Source organism: Zea mays, chromosome 10, assembly GCF_902167145.1.
Source record: "Zea mays cultivar B73 chromosome 10, Zm-B73-REFERENCE-NAM-5.0, whole genome shotgun sequence".
NCBI classification, from domain to species: domain Eukaryota; kingdom Viridiplantae; phylum Streptophyta; class Magnoliopsida; order Poales; family Poaceae; genus Zea; species Zea mays.
In genome coordinates, this window is record NC_050105.1 from 142,917,362 (window position 1) to 142,945,292 (window position 27,931).

Below are 27,931 nucleotides of genomic sequence, written 5' to 3' on the forward strand. Positions count from 1 at the left end.
GTTATGTAGCCATTGATCATCGACCAGAGGCTCGTACACCTCATCCCACATATGTTTACTTGTCATAGATCACATTTTTTGATTTCTGGTGGAGACCATTTGTTAATAAAAAATCCCTAAGTGTTATCATTCGGTATTATTGAAAATAACCGTTAATGCTATTTTCGAAAAAATGGGGGTTGTGTGACCATTGAACAATAACTAGAGCCTCATACACCTGACCGACATATGTTTTCTTGCTATAGATCACTTTCTTGAATTTTTGATGGTGACCATTTCTTGGTTAATAATTCGTAGGTGTTATCCATCGGTATTATTGAAAATGGTCGTTTATGTTATTTTCATAAAAAATATGAGTTGTGTGGCCATTGATCATCGATCAGAGGCTTATTCACGTCACTCTACATATGACATTCTTAGATTTCTAGACAAGTCCAATTCTTGGTAAAAAATCTGTAGGTTTTATTCTTTAGATTTATTAAAACAGTCATTAATGGCTATTTTCGAAAAAATGGGGGTTGGGTGGCCATTGGTCATCAACTAGAGGCTCGTACACCTCACCCCAAATATGTTTTCTTGCAATATATCACATTCTTAGATTTTTATTGGAGACCATTTTTGGTAAAAAAATGTCGGTGTTATCTTTCGGTATTATTGAAAATGGTCGTTAATACTATTTTAACATAAATAGGGGTTGTGTAGCCATTGATAATTGACCAAAGGCTCGTATATCTCATCCCACATATATTTTCTTTCAATAGATCACATGCTTCGATTTCTGGTATAGACCAATTCTTGGTCAAAAATGCGTATGTGCTATCTTTCGGTATTATTGAAAATAATCGTTAATGACTATTTTTGACAAAAATGAGGTTGTGTGGCCTTTGATTAATGACCAGAGACTCGTACACCTACCATAGATCACATTCTTGTATTTCTGGTGTTGACCATTTGTCGGTTAAAAATCCGTATGTGTTAGCATTTAGTATTATTGAAAATGATCGTTCATGTTATTTTCAACAAAAATAGCTGTTGTGTGGCTATTGATTATCGACTAAAGGCTCATACACATCACCTCAAATATTTTTCTTGCCATAAATCACATTCTGTTGGACACCATTTTTATGTGGTACCAAGTCCCCCAACCTTAAACACACTTAAATCCTAATAGATAATCTACTACTTTTCTATAAAAGGTATGACTTAATACTCCAAGGATTAAACACCAGAGTACTCCAAAGTTGAGCTAAACACACAAAATAAGTCTTCTGAATTGGTGCTAAGTTTGAACTTACAGACTATGAAACCTTGAATCTTTAGACCACTGTTACTGCCAGTTTCATATGGATTTAGGGTTAAGTGATTTAATAAAGTTTGTGCACCTGATGTAACTCTATAATTTTGTTACATCGACCATTTTCAAACTATCTACAGATCAAAAGTTATAAAGGCCTGAAGAGAGCTCGCTGATAAGAAATTTCAGAATTCCAAACCAAGGTCAAGACTTAGTTTTGAGTTTTTTTCTATTTTTTCCTATAAAACTTGGAAATCTCTACACATGAAAGTTGCTTGGTTTGAAAATCCATATAACTTTGATATTTTGACTTTTGGCAAAATATTATCAGATCACAAATTTCATCTTTTGGACCAAAACTAGAGTTTTTTAAACTAGGTTTTTTACTTTTTATCCATCACCACATTGCATTTAATTTTTTTTGGTTCTAGTGAATACATTTTAAGTGTATTAGAACACAAAGATACCAATGCATATGATGACATGCCAGGTTTTAGTTTCCATTAACAACAGGGGTGTTACAAGCACCATCTCAAGTGTCTCAAATATACTACACCGTAGTGGGTTTGCCATATAATCTAGATTTCGAGCTTTACTGTTGGAGCGGGGTGTTTTGTTGCCCTAAATTATATAAATTACAATTATTTTTAATTTCTCTTAAAGTCGCGCAGCGTATAGACTACTGTCGTCCGACGGCCCACGAGCAATGCAAGCTACGAACCCAAGGGATCTCCCAAATAAAGTTGTGAAAGCTCTCGTTACTCACCGCCCGATCCAACGGATCGTGCTCTCGAAAACAAATCTTGGTCGTCCCCTTCCCCTCAAATCCAACGGCGTCAAGCTCACGTCCCGCAGATCGGCTCCTCGCACCATCCCCGCCCCGCCGCTATAAAAACACTCATCTGTTGCATTTCGATTCCGAACCCAAATCATCATTCCCTTTGCCTTCACATCAGAGTAGACGCGCACCCTAGGCTCTCGGGAGATGGAGGACAGTAGCGCGGTGGTGGAGAAGTTGGCGTTTGGGCGAAAGCTAGGCGGCGAGCCAAAGAAGAAGGCGGTGTCGCGGTCTGTCAAGGCTGAGCTCCAGTTTCTAGTTGGGCGCATCAGGCGGTACCTTAAGGAAGGTCAGTACGCGCAGCGCGTCGGCAGGGGCGCGCCCGTGTTCTTTGCCAGCGTCCTTGAGTACCTCGCCGCCGAGGTCCTGTAGCTGGCGGGCGCCGCGACGCGCAATAGTAAGAGGGGCCGCATCGTCCCGCGCCACCTCCTCCTCGCCATTCGTAAGGACGAGGAGCTCGGCAAGCTGCTTGCCGGGGTCACCATCGCGCACGGCGGTGTGCTGCTCAACATCAACCTCGCCCTCCTCCCCAACAAGGCCGCCGCCGCCGCAGGCAGTAACAAGTCCCCCACGAAGTCCGCCGCGAAGTCGCCGAAGTAGTGTCTTGTCTCACGTTCACCCCGTCCTATACACTGTGGTTGTGGATGTCGACTTTTGCCGTTTTGGAAGTGTGTAGTGATGCGTCGCCTGCGATTAACCTAAGTTCTAGTTAAATTTCTAGCTCTAGTGCTGCTTGGTAATGGGGTCTGCATGCAATATGGTGTTCACATGTGATGATACAAAAATGTCAAACTCAGACATAGATAAAGTGAAATTGTTTCTCCTTTTGTATTTCCTTACAAATTGGGTATTACAGAAACTTAGGTTAAAATTATTCACTTTGAGTTATTCCGAACCAAGCACCTAATAATAACTTAGATTATACAGAACAATCAAGTCGCATGGCTAACGCCTAGTCAGCGTTTGAACTTCGGACAGTGAGTTATTCCGAAGTCCGTGGCCTTCTCGATGAGGTTGGTGAGCGAGTGCTCGTACTCGAATTCAGTGAGGTCGCACAACATCTTCCCAGCATCCCCTCCCGCTGTCGCCCCGTGTTCTGTTCTATAGCTAGAAATACGGTGGCGATGTGCCTTGTACAAGATGCAAAGGCGTCAACGTTTTTGTTTGTTACTTTGCTGTTTTTTGAAATTGACGGGACCTGAACATTGTCTAGTCATGAGAACACAAATCATCCGCAGATTATTGCCCCGAAATTTGTATTGCTCACTGTCTGGGAGAGTTTGTCCAGCATTCCACTTGAAGCAAATTGGTTGCATATTTGAATCCTCAACCCAATCTGCACACGTGTCTATCTACAATTGACCTGGTACAACAATTCAACAACGACGCTAAGTCACTAGTTTAACTACATTTCAGATACACCAATACAGCATCAAAGCAGCACAATACTACAGATGTGCTGTTGGGCACATATGTATTGTATGCAGCCTGAAGATTTTGGTCGGATGTGCCTGTCAATCTACCAATTTCGTCATAAATGGACACAGATGCAACATGTATGCAGCCATCACTTCGTTTGGTAACGCTAGCACCCATATCACAGATGTTTGCAAAACATGATAGGATGCAAATCTTACTTATTATGGAATGATAAGAGAGAATTAGTTCAGCATCAAATAAAGCAAGGCACTTCTTCCCATTAAACTTCACATGGAATGGAGACCCCATTACCAAGCAACACTAGAGCTAGAAATTTAACTAGAACTTAGGTCAATCGCAGGCGACACATCACTACACACTTGCAAAACGGCAAAAGTCAACATCCACAACCACAGTGTATAGCACGGGGTGAACGTGAGACGAGACACTACTTCGGCTACTTCGCGGCGGCCTTCGTGGGGGACTTGCTGCTGCCTGCGGCGGCGACGACCTTGTTGGGGAGGAGGGCGGGGTTGATGTTGGACAACACACCATCGTGCGTGATGGTGACCTCGACAAGCAGATTGCCGAGCTCCTCGTCCTTGCGGATGGCCAGGAGGAGGTAGCGCGGGACGATGCGGCCCCTCTTGCTGTCACGCGCCGCGGCACCCGCCAGCTCCATGACCTCGGCGGCGAGGTACTCGAGGACGCTGGCAAGGAACACGGGCGCGCCCCTACCGACGCGTTGCCCGTACTGACCTTCCTTCAGGTACCACCTGATGCGCCCAACTGGAACTGGAGCCCGGCCTTGACAGTTCGCGACACCGCATTCTTCTTTGGCCCGCCGCCCAGCTTCCGCCCAAACGCAAACTTCTCCACCACCGCGCTGCCGTCCTCCATCCCCCGAGAGCCTAGGGTGCACGTCTGCTCTAATGTGGAGGCAAAGGGAATTGTGATTTGGATTCGAAATCGGAATGCAGCGGAGGAATGTTTTTATAGCGGCGGGACGGGGATGGTGTGGGGGACCGATCCGCGGGACGTGAGCTTGACGCCGTTGGATTTGAGGGGAAGGGGACGACCAGGATTTGTTTTCGAGAGCACGATCCGTTGGATCGGGCAGTGAGGAACGAGAGCTTTTATAGCTGTATTTGGGAGATCCCTTGGGTCGGTAGCTTGCATGGCCCGTGGGCCGTCGGACGACAGTGGTCTATACGCTGCGCGACTTTAGGACAATTTAAAAATGATTGTATTTTATATAATTTATGGCAACAACAAAACATTCCGCTCCAACAGTAAAGCTCCCAATCTAGATTATAGGGCAGCCCACTACGGTGTAGTATATTTGAGACACTTGAGATGATGCTTGTAACACCCGTGGTGTTAATAGAAACTAAAACCCGACATGGCATCATATGCATTGACATCTTTGTGTTGTAATACACTTAAAATGTATTCACTAAGACCAAAAAAAACTTTAAGTGAGATATGGTGATGGATAGAGAGTCGAAAATCTAGTATGAAAAACTCTAGTTTTGGTCCAAATATCAAAGTTATAGGGTTTTCCAAACCAAGCAACTTTCATGTGCACAGATTTCCAAGTTTAAAGGAAAAAATGGAGAAAAATTCAAAACTAAGTCTTGACCTAGGGTTTGAAATTCTGAAATTTTTATCAGCGAGCTCTCTTTAAGCCTTTTTAACTTTTAATCCGTAGATAGTTTGAAAATGGTCGCTGTAACAAAGTTGTAGAGTTGCACTAGGTGCACAAACTTGATTAAATCACTTAACCCTAAATCCATATGTGTTAGGGACCATAATTAGGGGTACCCTCAAGACGCCTAATTCTCAGCTGGTAACCACCATCAGCATAAAGCTGCAGAGGCCTGATGGGTGCGATTAAGTCAGGGATCAGTCCATACGAGCGACTCGATCACGCCTCGCCCGAGCCTAGCCTCGGACAAGGGCAGCCGACCCCGAGGGATTTCCGTCTCGCCCGAGGCCCCCCTCCAACGGCGGACACATCTCCAGCTCGCCCGAGGCCTTGCCTTCGCTAAGAAGCAACCCTGACTAAATCGCCGCGCCGACCGACCGAGTCGCAGGAGCATTTAACGCAAAGGTGGCCTGACACCTTTATCCTGACGCGCGCCCCCCGGCAGAGCCGAAGTGACCGCCGTCACTTCGCCGCTCCACTGACCGGTCTGACAGAAGGACAGCGCCGCCTGCGCCACTCCGACTGCAGTGCCACTTGACAGAGTGAGACTGACAGGCAGTCAGGCCCTGCCAAAGGCGCCATAGGAAACTCCGCTCCGCCCGACCCAGAGCTCGGACTCGGGCTAAGCCCGGAAGACGGCGAACTCCGCTCCGCCCGACCCAGGGCTCGGACTCGGGCTAGGCCCCGGAAGATGGCGAACTCCGCTCCGCCCGACCCAGGGCTCGGACTCGGGCTAGGCCCCGGAAGACGGCGAACTCCGCTCCGCCCGACCCAGGGCTCGGACTCGGGCTAAGCCCCGGAAGGCGGCGAACTCCGCTCCGCCCGACCCAGGGCTCGGCGAACTCCGCTCCGCCCGACCCAGGGCTCGGACTCGGGCTAAGCCCCGGAAGACGGCGAACTCCGCTCCGCCCGACCCCGGGCTCGGACTCGGGCTAGGCCCCGGAAGACGGCGAACTCCGCTCCGCCCGACCCAGGGCTCGGACTCGGGCTAGGCCCCGGAAGACGACGAACTCCGCTTCGCCCGACCCCAGGGCTCGGACTCCGCCCTGGCCTCTGCCGAACGACCTCCGCCTCGCCCGACCCAGGGGCTCGGGCTCGGCCTCAGCAATGGAAGACAGACTCGACCTCGGCTTCGGAGGAGCCTCCACGTCTCCCGACCTAGGGCGCAGGCCAGCCAGGTCAACAGGAAGCGCCATCATCACCCTACCCCGAGCCGACTCGGGCCGCAGAGAACAAGACCGACGTCCCATCTGGCTAGCTTCGCCAGATAGGCAATGATGGCGCCCCGCAAGCCCTATGACGACGGCGACTCTCAGCTCTCTTACGGAAGCAGGAGGACGTCAGCACGGACTCAACCGCTCCGACAACTCACCCTCCGCCAGGCTCCGTTGCTCCTCCGACAGCCACGACATCACACCAGCTGGGTGCCAAGATCTCTCCGGCTGCCACATTGGCATGTACTTAGGGTGCTAGCTCTCCCCCGCTAGACACGTAGCACTCTGCTACACCCCCATTGTACACCTGGATCCTCTCCTTACGCCTATAAAAGGAAGGACCAGGGCCCTCTTAGAGAGGGTTGGCCGCGCGGGGACGAGGACGAGACAGGCGCTCTCTTGGGGCCTGCTGCGTGTTGACGAACAGCTTCCCGTCAAGCAACCTCTCCGGCCCGGGACGGTGCTCCGTTTCGGGAGTCTTGAGTTCATGTCCTTCGACGGCAGCTACGACATGATACTCCTTCCACCGCCGCGCGACAACGACAATGGCGGCCGACAACCCGCCCGCCGGCGGCGGAATCGACGACATCTTCCCCGCGTGGTGGAAGAACAACATTCGAGCTCGCCCCGTCCTCTCCCCCGCCAACGAAGGAGGAGGCGGGGCAACCAAGGCCAAGCGGGAGGCCGCGCTTTGTCGGCTGTCGAGCGAATCGACGTCCCCAGCGCCCCAACGGGGGGCGCGTCAGGCGTCGACCTCGCGTTTGAGACGAAGGCGGGCGCCGTCCCCCCGCGACACGCCAATCCCGAGTAAGTGGACGACGCCAGCGCGCTCGCGGAGAGCTTGCAGGACGTCGCCCTCGTACCTGAGACGACAGCGCAATCAGTCCCCGACGTGACTATGTCGCTCCTCGTCGACCAAAAGGTACCGACTGATTCCCATCCTACGTCATTTCGACTCAGCCTCAACCCGCCTAGCGACCTTGCTTTGGCGGGCGCTCTCGTTGAGGCGAGTGCAACCCCTCTTGGGTTTCGCACGCGGTCGCCTTGGGACCGGTTGACGGACGTCTCGACCTATGAGCCCTCTGGGTCCGAGGAAGATGACGATCCCAGCATCTGTTGGGATTTCTCTGGATTTGGCAACCCCGGTGCCATGCGGGACTTTATGAGCGCATGTGACTACTGCCTCTCCGACTGTTCCGACGGTAGCCGCAGCCTCGACGACGAGGACTACGGCCCAAGCCGCGAATGTTTCCACGTCGGGCTAGGGGATCCCTCCGAAGGCAACCATCTCCGCATGCTGGAGGATGGTGATCTCCCTAGGCCGGTGCCTCGCGCAGACATCCCACGGGAGCTAGCTGTGGTCCCCGTTCCGGCAGGAGGTCACGACCCACAGCTAGAGCAAGTCCGCGGGGCGCAGGCCAGGCTCGACGAGGGAGCAGGCGCGCTTGAGCCGATCCACCGGGACGTCGGGCAGGTATGGGCGGGCCAACCCCCGACCGGAGAAGTACGTCACCTGCCCCAGGGTTTCCAGCACCGCGTCACCAACGACGTCAGGGTCAGGCCGCCACCCGCATCCAGTGGGGTCGGTCAGAACCTGGCAGCCGCAGCGATGCTCCTCCGCGCGATGCTGGAGCCATCAACCACCGAGGGTCGGCGAATCCAGGGAGAGCTCAAGAATCTCCTGGAAGGCGCTGCGGTCCGACGGGCCGAGAGCTCTGCCTCCCGAAGGCAGGGATACCCCTCAGAACCTCATGCCGCGACTTCCCGATTCATGCGTCTGTGCAAGGACAGAGCGAGCTGGTGCTCGGTCGGACAGAACGAAGGATTATCCATACTAGGATTTTGATTTGTTTAGCGTCACTCGGAAAATAATTCCTCGCACCCAATTAGGAATAAAATGAATTGAGATCGATTGGTTTCGGATTCATGTTCCTTGCTCAATCGGGTTGGGTTAATAAAAATCATTGTCGCTGTCGATTTTTGAATTTCGGATCGAACGCAGAGGTATTAAGCCGAGTCGGATAAAATTGATTAGTGGACGACATATTGAGTATTCCGTTTGAGAGTACCGACTCGGATTAAAATAGTCGGACATCGATCGAGGTTCGAGGAGTCGGACTCGGGCACAGATCAATTAACAATAGTCGAGAGTTTGATTAAATGGGCTTTAGATGAGATTTACAAGTCGAGAATGATTTTCGAGTTTGCATTCGCGCTGAGAATAGAAGTTTTAACAGGCTCCAAATTCGGCCTTCTGTGAGATTGAATAACTTTGAATTCGTTGAAATGTGAATGAATAGTATGGATAATCAGAGACATACGCAAGCGAGAAATAGAAATTTTCACTGAGCATCCGAGATTAGGATGAATCTCCCGTCATAACACGAAATAGACACCTGAGTGTCACAGTATCCCTTGAATAGAGGGGATTATAGGAAACCTAGAATCACAAAAGGTTATTAAATAGCCCAATGAGGTTTTCATCTACTAGTTTTACTCTAATACCCTCTCGTGCTAATATAGTGCCCTTAACATCAGGGAAACGTCATTTGTGATTTAAAATGTGATCTATTGTATTTAATTCTTTATATTCCAACTTTTAGCAACTGTATGGTGGAAAAAACGTGCCTTACAACCTTAACCTATGTTTGGACACTTCTATCACGCAATTTGGCTAAATTTTGCATGATCTTTATTTTATTTGAGAAATAATGTGGCAAATTGATGTGTGGTGTTTTGCTTGAGTGGACATAAATAGAGGGGATTATAGGAAACCTATTATCACAAAAGGTCATTAACTAGCCTTCTAACGTCTTCATCCACTAGTTGTACTCTAATACCCTCTCATACAGTGTTCTTAAGGCGTCGCCTAGGCGTCGCCTAGGCGACGCCTAGGCGTCCAGGCGCCCGGGCAAAACTGCCCGCCTTGCTCGCCATACCCGCCTAGGCGTCGCCTAGGCGCCGCCTAGGCGCTAAGGCGGTTTTCTGGTCCACCTGCTCGCCTAGGCGCCTTAAGAACACTGCTCTCATACGAATTCAATGCCCTCAACATCATAGAAAACACTATTTTAAGTTTCAAAGTTAATATATTCTTTTGAATTCTTTATATTCCAACTTTTTAGGAACTGTATGGTGGAAAAAAGGTGCCTTACAACCTTAACATATGTTTGGACAGATCTCTTACGTAATTTGGCTAAATTTCTCATGGTCTATATTTTATTTTGAGAAACGACGTGTCATAATAATGTGTGGTATTTTACTTGAGTGGACATAAACGCCATCTAGGTATGCCTTGAATAGAAGGGATTATAGGAAACCTGGTATCACAAAATGTCATTAGCTAGCCCAATATCGTAGAAACGTCATTTGAGGTTTATAAGGTGATATATTGTTTTGAATTCTTTATAGTCCAACCGACCATTTCTAGTTTAAAAATCGTAGGTGTTAAGATTCGATATTATTGAAAATGGTCATTCATGTCTATTTTCGACAAAAATAGGGTTATGTAGCCATTGATCATCGACCAGAGGCTCGTACACCTCATCCCACATATGTTTACTTGTCATAGATCACATTTTTTGATTTCTGGTGGAGACCATTTGTTAATAAAAAATCCCTAAGTGTTATCATTCGGTATTATTGAAAATAACCGTTAATGCTATTTTCGAAAAAATGGGGGTTGTGTGACCATTGAACAATAACTAGAGCCTCATACACCTGACCGACATATGTTTTCTTGCTATAGATCACTTTCTTGAATTTTTGATGGTGACCATTTCTTGGTTAATAATTCGTAGGTGTTATTCATCGGTATTATTGAAAATGGTCGTTTATGTTATTTTCATAAAAAATATGAGTTGTGTGGCCATTGATCATCGATCAGAGGCTTATTCACGTCACTCCACATATGACATTCTTAGATTTCTAGACAAGTCCAATTCTTGGTAAAAAATCTGTAGGTTTTATTCTTTAGATTTATTAAAACAGTCATTAATGGCTATTTTCGAAAAAATAGGGGTTGGGTGGCCATTGGTCATCAACTAGAGGCTCGTACACCTCACCCCAAATACGTTTTCTTGCAATATATCACATTCTTAGATTTTTATTGGAGACCATTTTTGGTAAAAAAATGTCGGTGTTATCTTTCAGTATTATTAAAAATGGTCGTTAATACTATTTTTAACATAAATAGGTGTTGTGTGACCATTGATAATTGACCAAAGGCTCGTATATCTCATCTCACATATATTTTCTTCCAATAGATCACATGCTTCGATTTCTGGTATAGACCAATTCTTGGTCAAAAATGCGTATGTGCTATCTTTCGGTATTATTGAAAATAATCGTTAATGACTATTTTTGACAAAAATGAGGTTGTGTGGCCTTTGATTAATGACCAGAGACTCGTACACCTACCATAGATCACATTCTTGTATTTCTAGTGTTGACCATTTGTCGGTTAAAAATCCATATGTGTTAGCATTTAGTATTATTGAAAATGATCGTTCATGTTATTTTCAACAAAAATAGCTGTTGTGTGGCTATTGATTATCGACTAAAGGCTCATACACATCACCTCAAATATTTTCCTTGCCATAAATCACATTCTGTTGGACACCATTTTTATGTGGTACCAAGTCCCCCAACCTTAAACACACTTAAATCCTAATAGATAATCTACTACTTTTCTATAAAAGGTATGACTTAATACTCCAAGGATTAAACACCAGAGTACTCCAAAGTTGAGCTAAACACACAAAATAAGTCTTCTGAATTGGTGCTAAGTTTGAACTTCCAGACTATGAAACCTTGAATCTTTAGACCACTGTTACTGCCAGTTTCATATGGATTTAGGGTTAAGTGATTTAATAAAGTTTGTGCACCTGATGCAACTCTATAATTTTGTTACATCGACCATTTTCAAACTATCTACAGATCAAAAGTTATAAAGGCCTGAAGAGAGCTCGCTGATAAGAAATTTCAGAATTCCAAACCCAGGTCAAGACTTAGTTTTGAGTTTTTTTCTATTTTTTCCTATGAAACTTGGAAATCTCTACACATGAAAGTTGCTTGGTTTGAAAATCCATATAACTTTGATATTTTGACTTTTGGCAAAATATTATCAGATCACAAATTTCATCTTTTGGACCAAAACTAGAGTTTTTTAAACTAGGTTTTTTACTTTTTATCCATCACCACATTGCATTTAATTTTTTTTGGTTCTAGTGAATACATTTTAAGTGTATTAGAACACAAAGATACCAATGCATATGATGACATGCCAGGTTTTAGTTTCCATTAACAACAGGGGTGTTACAAGCACCATCTCAAGTGTCTCAAATATACTACACCGTAGTGGGTTTGCCATATAATCTAGATTTCGAGCTTTACTGTTGGAGCGGGGTGTTTTGTTGCCCTAAATTATATAAATTACAATTATTTTTAATTTCTCTTAAAGTCGCGCAGCGTATAGACTACTGTCGTCCGACGGCCCACGAGCAATGCAAGCTACGAACCCAAGGGATCTCCCAAATAAAGTTGTGAAAGCTCTCGTTACTCACCGCCCGATCCAACGGATCGTGCTCTCGAAAACAAATCTTGGTCGTCCCCTTCCCCTCAAATCCAACGGCGTCAAGCTCACGTCCCGCAGATCGGCTCCTCGCACCATCCCCGCCCCGCCGCTATAAAAACACTCATCTGTTGCATTTCGATTCCGAACCCAAATCATCATTCCCTTTGCCTTCACATCAGAGTAGACGCGCACCCTAGGCTCTCGGGAGATGGAGGACAGTAGCGCGGTGGTGGAGAAGTTGGCGTTTGGGCGAAAGCTAGGCGGCGAGCCAAAGAAGAAGGCGGTGTCGCGGTCTGTCAAGGCTGAGCTCCAGTTTCTAGTTGGGCGCATCAGGCGGTACCTTAAGGAAGGTCAGTACGCGCAGCGCGTCGGCAGGGGCGCGCCCGTGTTCTTTGCCAGCGTCCTTGAGTACCTCGCCGCCGAGGTCCTGTAGCTGGCGGGCGCCGCGACGCGCAATAGTAAGAGGGGCCGCATCGTCCCGCGCCACCTCCTCCTCGCCATTCGTAAGGACGAGGAGCTCGGCAAGCTGCTTGCCGGGGTCACCATCGCGCACGGCGGTGTGCTGCTCAACATCAACCTCGCCCTCCTCCCCAACAAGGCCGCCGCCGCCGCAGGCAGTAACAAGTCCCCCACGAAGTCCGCCGCGAAGTCGCCGAAGTAGTGTCTTGTCTCACGTTCACCCCGTCCTATACACTGTGGTTGTGGATGTCGACTTTTGCCGTTTTGGAAGTGTGTAGTGATGCGTCGCCTGCGATTAACCTAAGTTCTAGTTAAATTTCTAGCTCTAGTGCTGCTTGGTAATGGGGTCTGCATGCAATATGGTGTTCACATGTGATGATACAAAAATGTCAAACTCAGACATAGATAAAGTGAAATTGTTTCTCCTTTTGTATTTCCTTACAAATTGGGTATTACAGAAACTTAGGTTAAAATTATTCACTTTGAGTTATTCCGAACCAAGCACCTAATAATAACTTAGATTATACAGAACAATCAAGTCGCATGGCTAACGCCTAGTCAGCGTTTGAACTTCGGACAGTGAGTTATTCCGAAGTCCGTGGCCTTCTCGATGAGGTTGGTGAGCGAGTGCTCGTACTCGAATTCAGTGAGGTCGCACAACATCTTCCCAGCATCCCCTCCCGCTGTCGCCCCGTGTTCTGTTCTATAGCTAGAAATACGGTGGCGATGTGCCTTGTACAAGATGCAAAGGCGTCAACGTTTTTGTTTGTTACTTTGCTGTTTTTTGAAATTGACGGGACCTGAACATTGTCTAGTCATGAGAACACAAATCATCCGCAGATTATTGCCCCGAAATTTGTATTGCTCACTGTCTGGGAGAGTTTGTCCAGCATTCCACTTGAAGCAAATTGGTTGCATATTTGAATCCTCAACCCAATCTGCACACGTGTCTATCTACAATTGACCTGGTACAACAATTCAACAACGACGCTAAGTCACTAGTTTAACTACATTTCAGATACACCAATACAGCATCAAAGCAGCACAATACTACAGATGTGCTGTTGGGCACATATGTATTGTATGCAGCCTGAAGATTTTGGTCGGATGTGCCTGTCAATCTACCAATTTCGTCATAAATGGACACAGATGCAACATGTATGCAGCCATCACTTCGTTTGGTAACGCTAGCACCCATATCACAGATGTTTGCAAAACATGATAGGATGCAAATCTTACTTATTATGGAATGATAAGAGAGAATTAGTTCAGCATCAAATAAAGCAAGGCACTTCTTCCCATTAAACTTCACATGGAATGGAGACCCCATTACCAAGCAACACTAGAGCTAGAAATTTAACTAGAACTTAGGTCAATCGCAGACGACACATCACTACACACTTGCAAAACGGCAAAAGTCAACATCCACAACCACAGTGTATAGCACGGGGTGAACGTGAGACGAGACACTACTTCGGCTACTTCGCGGCGGCCTTCGTGGGGGACTTGCTGCTGCCTGCGGCGGCGACGACCTTGTTGGGGAGGAGGGCGGGGTTGATGTTGGACAACACACCATCGTGCGTGATGGTGACCTCGACAAGCAGATTGCCGAGCTCCTCGTCCTTGCGGATGGCCAGGAGGAGGTAGCGCGGGACGATGCGGCCCCTCTTGCTGTCACGCGCCGCGGCACCCGCCAGCTCCATGACCTCGGCGGCGAGGTACTCGAGGACGCTGGCAAGGAACACGGGCGCGCCCCTACCGACGCGTTGCCCGTACTGACCTTCCTTCAGGTACCACCTGATGCGCCCAACTGGAACTGGAGCCCGGCCTTGACAGTTCGCGACACCGCATTCTTCTTTGGCCCGCCGCCCAGCTTCCGCCCAAACGCAAACTTCTCCACCACCGCGCTGTCGTCCTCTATCCCCCGAGAGCCTAGGGTGCACGTCTGCTCTAATGTGGAGGCAAAGGGAATGGTGATTTGGATTCGAAATCGGAATGCAGCGGAGGAATGTTTTTATAGCGGCGGGACGGGGATGGTGTGGGGGACCGATCCGCGGGACGTGAGCTTGACGCCGTTGGATTTGAGGGGAAGGGGACGACCAGGATTTGTTTTCGAGAGCACGATCCGTTAGATTGGGCAGTGAGGAACGAGCGCTTTTATAGCTGTATTTGGGAGATCCCTTGGGTCGGTAGCTTGCATGGCCCGTGGGCCGTCGGACGACAGTGGTCTATACGATGCGCGACTTTAGGACAATTTAAAAATGATTGTATTTTATATAATTTATGGCAACAACAAAACATTCCGCTCCAACAGTAAAGCTCCAAATTTAGATTATAGGGCAGCCCACTACGGTGTAGTATATTTGAAACACTTGAGATGGTGCTTGTAACACCCGTGGTGTTAATAGAAACTAAAACCCGACATGACATCATATGCATTGACATCTTTGTGTTGTAATACACTTAAAATGTATTCACTAAGACCAAAAAAAACTTTAAGTGGGATATGGTGATGGATAGAGAGTCGAAAATCTAGTATGAAAAACTCTAGTTTTGGTCCAAATATCAAAGTTATAGGGTTTTCCAAACCAAGCAACTTTCATGTGCACAGATTTTCAAGTTTAAAGGAAAAACTAAGTCTTGACCTAGGGTTTGAAATTCTGAAATTTTTATCAGCGAGCTCTCTTTAAGCCTCTTTAACTTTTGATCTGTAGATAGTTTGAAAATGGTCGCTGTAACAAAGTTGTAGAGTTGCACTAGGTGCACAAACTTGATTAAATCACTTAACCCTAAATCTATATGTGTCGGGGACCATAATTAGGGGTACCTTCAAGACGCCTAATTCTCAGCTGGTAACCCCCATCAGCATAAAGCTGCAGAGGCCTGATGGGTGCGATTAAGTCAGGGATCAGTCCATACGAGCGACTCGATCACGCCTTGCCCGAGCCTAGCCTCGGACAAGGGCAGCCGACCCCGAGGGATTTCCGTCTCGCCCGAGGCCCCCCTCCAACGGCGGACACATCTCCGGCTCGCCCGAGGCCTTGCCTTCGCTAAGAAGCAACCCTGACTAAATCGCCGCGCCGACCGACCGAGTCGCAGGAGCATTTAACGCAAAGGTGGCCTGACACCTTTATCCTGACGCGCGCCCCCCGGCAGAGCCGAAGTGACCGCCGTCACTTCGCCGCTCCACTGACCGGTCTGACAGAAGGACAGCGCCGCCTGCGCCACTCCGACTGCAGTGCCACTTGACAGAGTGAGACTAACAGGCAGTGAGGCCCTGACAAAGGCGCCATAGGAAACTCCGCTCTGCCCGACCCAGGGCTCGGACTCGGGCTAAGCCCGGAAGACGGCGAACTCCGCTCCGCCCGACCCAGGGCTCGGACTCGGGCTAGGCCCCGGAAGACGGCGAACTCCGCTCCGCCCGACCCAGGGCTCGGACTCGGGCTAAGCCCCGGAAGACGGCGAACTCCGCTCCGCCCGACCCAGGGCTCGGCGAACTCCGCTCCGCCCGACCCAGGGCTCGGACTCGGGCTAAGCCCCGAAAGACGGCGAACTCCGCTCCGCCCGACCCCGGGCTCGGACTCGGGCTAGGCCCCGGAAGACGGCGAACTCCGCTCCGCCCGACCCAGGGCTCGGACTCGGGCTAGGCTCCGGAAGACGACGAACTCCGCTTCGCCCGACCCCAGGGCTCGGACTCCGCCCTGGCCTCTGCCGAACGACCTCCGCCTCGCCCGACCCAGGGGCTCGGGCTCGGCCTCGGCCATGGAAGACAGACTCGACCTCGGCTTCGGAGGAGCCTCCACGTCGCCCGACCTAGGGCGCAAGCCAGCCACGTCAACAGGAAGCGCCATCATCACCTTACCCCGAGCCGACTCGGGCCGCAGAGAACAAGACCGGCGTCCCATCTGGCTAGCTCCGCCAGATAGGCAATGATGGCGCCCCGCAAGCCCTGTGACGACGACGACTCTCAGCTCTCTTACGGAAGCAGGAGGACGTCAGCAAGGACTCAACCGCTCCGACAACTGTCCCTCCGCCAGGCTCCGTTGCTCCTCCGACAGCCACGACATCACACCAGCTGGGTGCCAAGATCTCTCCGGCTGCCACATTGGCATGTACTTAGGGCGCTAGCTCTCCCCCGCTAGACACGTAGCACTCTGCTACACCCCCATTGTACACCTGGATCCTCTCCTTACGCCTATAAAAGGAAGGACCAGGGCCCTCTTAGAGAGAGTTGGCCGCGCGGGGACGAGGACGAGACAGGCGCTCTCTTGGGGCCGCTCGCTTCCCTCACCCGCGTGGACGCTTGTAACCCCCTACTGCAAGCGCACCCGACCTGGGCGCGGGACGAACACGAAGGCCGCGGGATTTCCACCTCTCTCACGCCCGTCTCCGGCCACCTCGCTTCCCCCCTTCGCGCTCTCCCACGCGCTCGACCCATCTGGGCTGGGGCACACGACACACTCACTCTTCGGCTTAGGGACCCCCGGTCTCGAAACGCCGACAATATGAAACTGGCAGTAACAGTGGTCTAAAGATTCAAGGTTTCATAGTCTGGAAGTTCAGACTTAACACCAATTTAGAAGACTAACTTTGTGTGTTTGGCCCAACTTTTGAGTTCTCTGGTGTTTGAACTTTGGAGTATTAACTCGTACCTTTTATAAAAAAGTTGTAGATTATCTATTAGGGTACAAGTGTGTTTAAGGGTGGGGGACTTGGTACCACATAAAAATTTCAGAAAAAGGTGCTCGAAGATAGCCTGTCAGACTGTGATTTTGCTCTGAGGTTACCTAACAGTGCTGATCACTCAACTTTGGATCCATTTCGTGCTTGCTCCATTGAGAAAATGATTTAGATCATTATAACAAAGATGAAGCTCTTATATTGGGGAACAAATCTCTTATAAAGGGTTGGACATAGTGTTGTGCAAAAAAAAAGTTAAGTAACCCCAAACATGCACTGTCTGTCTACATTTGAGAGGAAGTATAATTCAGAAGCTGAAACTGAGCTTCAAAGGAGTGTAACCAGGTTTGGGGTTTTATTATTTGAGATCTGGATACTTTTGATCACAAAACGCTATAAAGGAATTAAAGACCATATGCAGGGAAATGGATTCCTTTTAGATATGTTAGTCTAGTATCACACAAAATATCAAGTATTATGCTCTAGAACCTACCCTGTCAGGTTATGTGGTGTTTTGGTGATTAAGTGTCCAACACAAATGTTCTGAGCTCTTTATGTGTTAAACAAGCAAAAGGTATGTTTATAGACTTAGTAAATTGTTTTATGTACTAACATGGTTATCCAAGTGCTAGAAACAGTGACTAAAGAACAAGAGAAGAAAAGAGAGAAGAGTTGGCTGTGTGCGGCCAACACCAGCTCGGTCTGGGTGCACCGGACAGCGTTCGGTGCGCCAGGCTGGTCCGCGTGAACTCGTTGCTCTCGGGACTCGACAACGGCATACGACTAAAAATCACCGGACTGTCCGGTGAGTCATCTGCGACGAACTCGATGCTCTCGGGAATGAAGAAAGTCGACGTGGCTATAATTCACCGGACTGTCCGGTGGTGCACCGGACTGTTCGGTGAGCCAACGGTTGCCAACGCCAACGGTCGGCCGCGAAATCTGCGGGCGACGCGTGGCAGCTCCAACGGTCGGAAGGAAGCACCAGACTGTTCGGTGTGCACCGGACAGTGTATGGTGCGCCAATGGGTCCGGAGTTGCAACAATCGACTGTGCCGTTTTTGGAAGGAAATCGCGCACCGGACAGGTTAAAATAGCTGTCCGATGGCGCATCGGCCTGTCCTGGGCGTCACTCGACAGAAGGCAAGGATGGCCTTCCAAGTTGGTCTCCAACGACTCTTAGCTGCCTTGGGGCTATAAAATGGGCCCCTAGGCGCATGGAGGAGACAACCAAGCATTCACTAAGCATCCTAAGACTCCAAGACTCCAACTCCATGCATTTGATTCTCTGTGTTAGTGATCAAAAGCCGATCGCACTCTTTTTACAAAAACTTTTTGTGTTTCAAATTTATGTCGATGACATAATATTTAGTTCTACTAATCAAAAGTGTTGTGAGGAGTTTAGCAGGGTGATGACTCAAAAGTTCGATATGTCGATGATGAGCGAGTTGACCTACTTCCTTGGATTCCAAATGAAGCAACTAAAAGACGACACCTTCATCTCACAAACCAAGTACACTCAAGATCTTCTCAAGAGGTTTGGAATGAAAGACGCCAAGCCCGCAAAGACACCGATGGGAACCAACGGGCATGTCGACCTCATCAAAGGAGGTAAGTCTGTTGATCAAAAGACATACCGGTCCATGATAGGTTCCTTACTTTATTTATGTGCTAGTAGACTGGACATTATGCTTAGTTTATGCATGTGTGCTAGATATCAATCCGACCTAAGGAATGTCACCTTGTGGCCATTAAGCGAATTCTTAGATATTTAGTTGCTACGCGTTGCTTCGGCATCTGGTATCCAAATGGGTCTACCTTTGACTTAATTGGATACTCAGACTCTGATTATGCCGGGTGAAAGGTTGATAGGAAGAGCACATTAGGGACATGCCAATTTCTCGAAAGGTCACTGGTGTCCTAGAGTTCTAAGAAACAAACATCCGTTGCCCTATCCACCGCTGAGGCCGAGTATGTTGCCGTAGGACAGTGTTGTGCGCAACTACTTTGGATGAGGCAAACCCTCCGGGACTTTGGCTACAATCTGAGCAAAGTCCCACTCCTATGTGACAAGAGAGTGCAATCCGCATGGCGGATAATCCTGTTGAACACAGCCACACTAAGCACATAGACATCCGGCATCACTTCCTGAGAGACCACCAGCAAAAGAGAGATATCGAGGTGTATCATATTAATACCGAGAACCAGCTAGCCGATATCCTCACCAAGCCTTTAGATGATAAAAGGTTTTGCAGGTTGCGTAGTGAGCTAAATGTCTTAGATTCGCGTAACTTGGATTGATCTATAACATACATGTGTTCTATGCCTTTGATCATGTTACTTTGTGCATTTCAATCAATTATTGTTATTTATGGTGCTCAAGTTGTACAAGTGATCCCCGAACCTCATAAGTCCATATGCGAATGATGCATATATTAAGAGGGAGATGTGCTACAACTTGACCCTTTGAGACTAACCTGGTTGTTTGAGTATTCTTCATGTAGTCTCAAAGGTGCATTGAAAGCGAAAAATAAACTTGGACGATGAAAAGTCTTCCACTACACTCCGGTATTAGTGTACTTCCTTCCAAGTTCATACTTGCAATCTCATTGCCCTTTTGCTCTTAATTGACATTTTTGGTGAGGCAATGGGGTTAAATGGGCAAAAAATGATCCCATTTTGGTGCTTTTAATGCCCAAGGGGGAGAAATTAAGGCCAAAACAAATGGATCATCTACCACTTGTGAATTTCAAAATAATAGAGTTAGAATTTTTGATTTGTCTAAAATTCTCTTATTGCAAAATTTGGTCTCTTGTGGGGAGAATTTTGATTATGGAAAAAAGGGAGAGTTTTTTGCACTTGATCAATTTTTCTCTTGGAATAACTCTCTATGTGCCCAAACAAGTGTGTTTGACTTAGAGATAGGAAAATGAATTTAATTTGCAAAAACAAACCAAGTGGTGGCAAAGAGTGATCCAATTATGCCAAATAATAGTCAAAAACAATTTGGTCTTCAATTGCATTGATTTTGCACTTCTTTTTGTTGCTTTTTGATGTGTTGGCATAATTCACCAAAAAGGGAGAGATTGAAAGGGAAATGTGCCCTTAGGCCATTTCTATAAGGCCCCGTTTGTTTCGTTGGAATTGAATTCCATTTTAATAATTATAATCTAGATAAAACTAATTAAGTTTATATATTTATATATGTAATATATTTTTATATTATCTTAAATCACACGAGAGAGATAGTTATATACTACATTTATGTTATAACAAAGTAAATAAAAGAGTGTGTTATAAATTGTACATCGGAAAAATAACATGTAAATCTATAGAATCAATTTCCACCTTTCACCCCATAAATTTAAGATAGTCTTATATGATAACTAGGTGGATGCCCGTGCGTTGCAACGGGAAGATAAAATATCACGATAACTCATGTACAAATATGTTATAATATTATAGAAAAAGGTTACAAATGTGTTATAATGTTTAGGAAAGAAAACAAAGTCACAGCCTGTGCATTCACTGGGACCTGATAACATTAGGTGGACTAACCTCTCCACATGACGAAAAGGCAATAGAGTTGCAATTGCAAGCACACAAAAAAGTGGTCTGCACAAGAAAGTGTATATCATGGCAGATGTTCTTCGGACTTGGAAAATAATACACGAGAAAAAGAAGACATGGAAAATATGTAGTTCTACACGCATATTGTTGATGCACCATCGGTATTGCACGAATCAACTTGTCTTACAATTTCTAATAATAGTCAAATATGTCGACAATCGTACATTAATCTAATCTTTTTTTGCGATACTGATAAGTCGTTGTTGTATGTTTGGAGGGATAGCATAGCGGCATGAATTCTCCTCGTAACTTAATAGATCAATTACAAAGTTCCTTCGAAGAATCTTTGTATCCTACACACAAAGACATAAGAGAACAGTACGTCAAATTTATATTATGTAACTGAAATGTATGTTTGAACATGAACCAAACGTACTCCACTCACCCTATTAAATTCCATTCGTCTACCACTCCCCCACATGACCATAGCTTGTAGAACGAAGTAGCTTGTATTAACCCTACAGAATAATGTTTGGCCAACTATATTATATACAATGGTTATCATAGAAAAATTTTAAACTGTTGAGAACATGGTATTAAGAAAATACCCTTTTAAGTCCAATGGAAGACCAGACCGAATTGTATGTTCCCACTTAAAAATATCATCTGCCCATCCAGAACGTTTCTTATTGTAGGCAATCTTATATTTCTTGGAGGCCATGATAATTGCTTCTGCAAACCTCTTGTATGGCATGTGTTTACACCAATCTTCAGTGGGTGTAAAGTCTATAAAAGTTACGTGCTTTTTACCATGATCGATTATGAAAAGTGCGTAGCATCCGTTGAATTTCCATGGCATAAGAACCTACAAAATACCAGTCATTAGGATTGCAACGAAGTGCCTTTTATAAATACATTCGAAATGAACACATACTTACATATTTACAACCAGTGATATAATAGTTCAATGATGGCCAACAGTCGAGTGTTTTGGCTAACTCTTCTGCTGTAGGATCCTGATGGTACTTTGGAAGTTTACCAAAACCAATCATTCTCTAGATAAATATATATGCATGTCCACATGAGGATTATATGTATAGATACAATATATTACTACATTATTGATTGAAAACAAACTTACCCAGAAGCGCATGTCCATATAATGTTTTTTATCCTTTATCATTTCATCTTTCGACATATGTGACTCTTTAATGGCCAACAATCGAACAGCCATGTCAAAACATTTTAGAGTCATATCTAGATTTACCCTTAATACGTTTTGCAGGTCTTTGACAGATATTTCTATCTTAAAAGGGTTGAAACTTCGCACCCATGTCATCCTGTAATGCAACATGACAAAAGTATATATCAAAACTTTATGTAGTTGGTACATATAAAATAAATAAAACAATGAGCACTTACTCTAATGTCGTATCATCTTGGATTGTCATGATGTAATCACATAGAACATCTATTAAATCGGCTTTCGTCACTGGCATGTCCTTTGTGGAAAGGCCACTCAGTAAAAACTCATTAGTGCATTCATCGGTCGGGATTTTTATAGGAGTTCTTTTATCCCAATCATGAACAAACCACCTTTCTAAGTCTGCTTGAGTGATGGGGCCATCATCATCTTCCATCAATACTTCGTTTTCTTCAGATACACAATGTAGTTTCCTCTTCTTAGGATTTGTGGGACTATCTAATATCTGAACATCAGAGGAGCATCCAGCATCGACTTCTTTGTCATACTTGTATAACGGACACCCCTTTCTCTTGTTTATATCTGAAGATAGTAATATAGCAGCCAATTTTTTCCTAAAGTGTGACATGTCGTCCTGCAAATAAGAAACAATTTATTTAGCAATTATATGTATCAATTGGATTGACATAATAATAACAGAAGACAGCAAACAGATATTCATGTTATAGCCACATGTAATTTATTTATTGTTAAAAAAGAGACCCATCAGAAAGTGCAAACTGCCAACAAGAAAATCTGTGCATGTGATAAATATGCAGATTGCAGTTATGTTCACAGTGTATGCAAAGCAAAACGACTGAACCAATCATAAAAAATCGCCGGTCGTACAACAAACAACAAAAGCGAGCACGACTTGGAACAGTAGGGATGCAAACAAGTCTGCAGCCTGAAAGAAAGCTCTACCACAATTCACGGCGTCCATGATGCACACATAATGTCATAGTAGTAATAATATACCTGGGTAAAATTATCAGATAGTTCATCCCCTGTCCAGTATTCGATATAGTTTAGTAGAAAGAGGCCACACGAGGAGCTACATCAACCAGATGATAAAATGTCAAGATTAACAGCAATGAATATTAATAGCAACACATAAGAATATATGGTGTACCTATCTGTTTGCTTTGCATATTCCATTTCTATTTCTCTAAGTGGCCAAGAAGCAACTCGGAGGTCTGGCCACCTTTGATCTTTTAACTCCTTACGCTGAGATACCATATCAATTTGTCTTTGTAGTCCTTTTATCTTTATTATTATTATTATAAAAACATAGAATTAGAAGTTGAGATTTTAAGTTAATAAGGGATTCGTAATTGTTGAGTTTGTATAAACTCACAGTGTCAATGAGGTCATTGCGACCGGATGATGTACCAAGTGAGTCGAGCACTTGTATCTCCATATTTCTTGCATTGATCACGGCAAGATACCAGTGCATTTCTCGGATATTTATTGGAATAAACACCTACAAGTCAATTATAAATATTGCATAATAATACATGTAAACACTAACCGTGTAGATTGCAATCTCGTATTTACCATGTCATGGTCTAGATAAAGTAAAACCCTTCTTTCAGCGCTAGATATTTGTGCCATGTCTTTACTTGGATATAACTCATCTGTTTTAGTTTCAACATCACCGTCTCGCTTTAGAAAGTTGAACTGAAAAGCATTTTCTATGTGTACACGACCTCCAGATCGGCATTTTAGATGCTCTTGAGCTTTTATTAAATTTATGTAACAGTCTATCACCTGCAAGTATGTAAGTTATGGTTTAAAATACCAGGGTGAGTATCTTTTTAGTGTGGTGCTCCTAGCTAGTTGAATTATCATGAATTACCTCATCACCTAGATATGCGTCCGGTTGAAATAGGCATTCCATCCACTTCCTTTCCACAAAAGCATCATCAATAAGCACGACTTCTACCCTTGGTTCACAAGGGATTTCTTTAATCCAATCGATGAGTGCAAGATCACCCTGCGTGCAAATATAATCTACGAACGAAACAGTCATGAGATCAAACATAAATCACTTGCAATAAAAACAATACAAATTGATCCATACGGTAGTATGGAAGTTATCATACCTTTCGGAACTATTGTAGTAGTCACCGATTTTTTTGGCTTGTTATGAGACAAGGACATTAGTAGAGATTCATCTATAGATAATGTATTATCTCTTTGGATGATTGTAAGTGCAACATTTTCCTCTTTAGATTCCATCCACAGGAGACAAAAACCTATAATCATTGTTACTATGTATTATTTGATACACGATTTAAATGTTTCTACTATAACCAGCTAAACAATTTTACATGCATTAGTGATAACATAATAATGAAAAATTAATATTGCAAATAAAATGATATAAACATATTGTAGAGGGGAGGCGCCGACAGTCTACAGTTCATCATTTGAATGCAGATTTACGTAACATTATTTTCTAGAGACTAACATACTGCACTTTAGTTATTAACTTCAATAAATATAAATAAAATCTGAGACTGGTTGTAGGCAATCCTCGCGGCGGCGCGGACTACGACGGTGGCTGACTCGTAGCGAGACCTTCTCCCTCCTCCCCCGCCTGACGCCCGGCGACCACTACTCACTCGCTGCTCTGGAAGTCTGGCAGGGGTTTCGCCCGGTTCGACAACATCAGGGACGACAGCGGCGCCATGCCGCTACACCTCGCCGCCATGCAAGGCCGCCCCGCCTACATGCAGGTGCTACTAGAGAACGACGCCATTGTCTCCGTTCTCACAGGCTCATACAGGTAGGGTGCTCTCTGTCTCTTGTCTTCTCGTTCTCATCCAACCAGCATGCTTGGTTTGTTCACATACATTTATCTCCAATTTACAAGGTAGACTAAAGCTTGTTTAACGCACAAAGCTGCTGCAGGTTTAAAATCTCTCCTGCGACAGCAACTGGGCACTAAACTCAAGCAATCCCTCCAGAGCCTCAGCTCTCTGCTGGTAAGACACTAAGACCTCATGTCGAGCCTCCTTGACGATGGAGGCTGCTGGTACCAAAACAAAATAAGCCATGCAGAAATAGAATTACTTCAAGCTAACAAGTTGCCAATTAAAAAATTTCAACATTTTCTTTTTCTTGGCAAGCAGAGGCAAGGAATGCCAGTTTCTGAAAAATCCTAGTTGTTGTTCATTTTTCTGAAGAACAGGTTAGTGCCTTACTGGTGTCTACCACTGGCTAGGGACCGGTAATATCTATGCTGTCTGACAAGTCATCTGGCCACTCCCTTAAGGACCAATTAACTCGCATGGCTGAGAATGACTATCTACTTAGCGGTGGCCTTGAAGGTATTGGTTCTACTGGAAAGAAGTGTGAAGTCGCTCGCCGAAGAAATGGTTTAGATACCAACAAGCCAAAAAAAGGTGCGCGCGCGTGTTTGTAGATTCTGTTAAGGATTTTTGTCTCTGATGTCCTACACGTAAATCTGAACACTAACATTTTTGTTTATTGTCATTAACAAAGGGGCAACCTGATACAACAGGTGGTGGGCCAACAGGAAGAGAGCTGAATATCGGACAAGCATGTTTCCATTCAGAACCGAGCAACGCTTCAAACCAGTTCATCCTAGCCCAATTGATGCAGGTGAATTCATTCTTAAGCAGGACAACAACTATTACTATACATCCCTTGTTTAGTCTGCAAAGCTGGTACAATGGCAGGTGCAACATTTTGAGATAATTGGATTGGACAAGCTTCTTGATAATAGTTCTGTAGAATCAATGAATGAGGAACATACAATTGGTGATTCATTAGACGAGGCTGAGCAGGAGGAATTGAACCATGAGGTCTGTTTCCCTCCCTCTCCCTCTCTTTCTCAACTTTTTAAACTGTATTAAGTGATGGCTGAACATTTTTTTGTTTTGTTCAGATTGCTCTGGAGTCTACTGAAGACTGCACTGGCTCCTTGTGCAAAGCCACTGCTTTTCTATTTCCCAAGACAGCTTTTGACTTCCTGACAAATGTGGCTGCTAGTTTGTTTGGTATTCATGGTTCTCCATCTCCAAGCTCAGTAAGTTATTTGTTGAACAAATTCAGCCAAGCTCATTTTTTCCAGAGTTCTTAAGTGAATATGTTATCCAGGTTTTGGTAGATCCTCGATATGAAATTGTGAAGATGGCAGAAATGCAGCCATGTGCAGAAGAAACGCCAAAAGAAGAACAGATAGTGAAGTTTGTGGCGCAGATTGACAAGCCAATTCTCTCTTCAGAGGATGCCGTCTCAAAAAGATTCGATGTAGTCACTGACTGTTTGGATCATCATTTTGTGAAGGAAAATGGCCATGAAAGTGTAATGCAGCTTCTGAAGCTTTCACTGACATTTTTCTCGAACAATAATCATTGGTGTGAAAGGGGCATTATGTGTAATGATGATTATTTTCTATTTTTAGGTTACAAGAGGTTGGCTGAAGAAGGTGCGACTGGAATGGAACATCCTGCAAAATGACCTACCAGGTGTTATTTTGAGCTTTTCTACCGTTTAATTCAGTAAATCTGAAACTTCAGTAGCTTTAATTTCTGTAACAGGTACCTGTTAGTAAATCTGAAACTTCATTAGCTGTTTATTTCACTCATTATTTCTTAGAGATAGTCTACTATCGGTAGCAAATCTGTACCATAACATTGAGTGCTGGCATACTTGCATTGGTGTTTAAGGCTAGGTGTAAATCATTACATTCCACTGGCAAATATTCCATGTCATGGAAACCATATTACTTTTAATTCTAGTATGATGTTTATATGTATGCTTTGTTTTAACTATGCAGATGGTATTCATGTGAGAGTTTATGAGGAAAGGATGGATCTTCTGAGGGCTTGCATCGTTGGGGCACCTGGAACACCTTACCATGACAATCTTTTTTTCTTCGATATTTTCTTTCCTCCTGATTACCCTCATGAACCACCTGTAAGCTCTTCCATTCCAGTCTCTATTGTTCTTGTAGACAAAATCACGTGTTTGGAGACGGATTTGATAGCCTACCAACCACGTCACCGTGCGTGCAGGATTAATTATTCAGCCTTGCACTGCACCACTGTCAATCTGTCAGGCCACGCCACAGCGTGATTTTGTCTACATACAGTACGGTTAATCTCTTTTTTTCTGATTGATCTCTGTGATCCAGTGACTGGAGCGGCAAGTGACTCGCGGCGGGCGGCGGGGACTCGCGGATGGCGCCCGCGAATCGCGGCGTTGGGCGGGCGGGCGGGCGGCGGTTGTTTGCGGCTGCGGGATCCTCAGCGGTTGTGCGCGCGGGAGCCACGCGAGCTGGCGGCGGCGGCTGCGAGATCCTCGGCGGTTGTGCGCGCGGGAGCCACGGGAGCGAGGGGAGAGCGGGCGGTTGTGCGCGCGGGAGCCACGCGAGCTGGCGGCGGTTGTTTGCGGCTGCGGGATCCTCGGCGGTTGTGCGCGCGGGAGCCACGGGAGTGAGGGGAGAGCGGGGGCAGTCTACATGTGAGTCTTAATAGTTGTAGAAGACTTTGGAAAGTAGTGGAATGTCACATTCTAAAAAAATAGCCTATTCTAATAGTAAGATTCTAATTCCTCAAAATGAAAAGAAACAAACGGGGCCTAAGTGTTTTGGTGATTAAGTATCCAACACAAATGTTTTGAACTCTTTATGTGTTAAACAGGCAAAAAGTATGTTTCTAGACTTGGTAAATTGTTTTATGTACTAACATGGTTATCAAAGTGTTAGAAACAGTGACTAAAGAACAAGAGAAGAAAAGGGAGAAGAGTTGGCTGTGTGCAGCCAACACTAGCTCGGTCTGGGTGCACCGGACTGTCCGGTGGTGCACCGAACAGCGTCCGGTGCGCCAGGCTGGTCCGCGTGAACTCGCTGCTCTCGGGACTCGACGACGGCGTACGGTTAAAAATCAACGGACTGTCCGG

General features: G+C 45.8%; 1 protein-coding gene and 5 pseudogenes across 2 annotated transcripts in view; 3 read left to right on the forward strand and 3 right to left on the reverse strand.

The window, feature by feature from the left end:
• LOC100274381 (ubiquitin-conjugating enzyme E2 - ribosome protein pseudogene) overlaps positions 1 to 27,586 on the forward strand; it is a 32,871-nt pseudogene extending 5,285 nt beyond the window's left edge. Inside the window, exons 2-10 of the transcript NR_153662.1 lie at positions 24,530 to 24,788; positions 24,914 to 24,987; positions 25,194 to 25,407; positions 25,508 to 25,830; positions 25,914 to 26,054; positions 26,126 to 26,332; positions 26,433 to 26,496; positions 26,808 to 26,947; positions 27,165 to 27,586. The product of NR_153662.1 is annotated as a ubiquitin-conjugating enzyme E2 - ribosome protein pseudogene (transcript). The remainder of the gene's footprint in view (positions 1 to 24,529; positions 24,789 to 24,913; positions 24,988 to 25,193; positions 25,408 to 25,507; positions 25,831 to 25,913; positions 26,055 to 26,125; positions 26,333 to 26,432; positions 26,497 to 26,807; positions 26,948 to 27,164) is intronic.
• LOC109943202 (probable histone H2A.5) lies at positions 1,152 to 3,886 on the forward strand (annotated as a pseudogene).
• Positions 3,933 to 4,521, reverse strand: LOC109943203 (probable histone H2A.4; annotated as a pseudogene).
• On the forward strand, positions 10,833 to 13,860 carry LOC109943201 (probable histone H2A.5; annotated as a pseudogene).
• LOC103642913 (histone H2A.2-like) lies at positions 13,907 to 14,497 on the reverse strand (annotated as a pseudogene).
• Positions 23,212 to 24,238, reverse strand: LOC103642026 (uncharacterized). The gene is made up of 5 exons (XM_035963273.1): positions 24,103 to 24,238; positions 23,856 to 24,010; positions 23,555 to 23,767; positions 23,355 to 23,480; positions 23,212 to 23,256 (listed from the first exon to the last, which is right to left on the reverse strand). The coding sequence occupies exons 1-5, from the start codon at positions 24,236 to 24,238 to the stop codon at positions 23,212 to 23,214; spliced, it is 675 nt and encodes a 224-aa protein (XP_035819166.1).
• Positions 27,587 to 27,931: the final 345 nt, after the last annotated feature.

Excerpts from the sequence above, each read along its gene's own strand:
- LOC103642026 (XM_035963273.1), bottom strand. The coding sequence starts at position 24,238 with ATGGAATCTAAAGAGGAAAATGTTGCACTTACAATCATCCAAAGAGAT. Across the intron at positions 23,768-23,855 it reads ACGCATATCTAGGTGATGAG|GTGATAGACTGTTACATAAA; the intron begins GTAATTCATGAT and ends ACATACTTGCAG. Across the intron at positions 23,257-23,354 it reads GCAATGACCTCATTGACACT|GACTACAAAGACAAATTGAT; the intron begins GTGAGTTTATAC and ends TAAAGATAAAAG.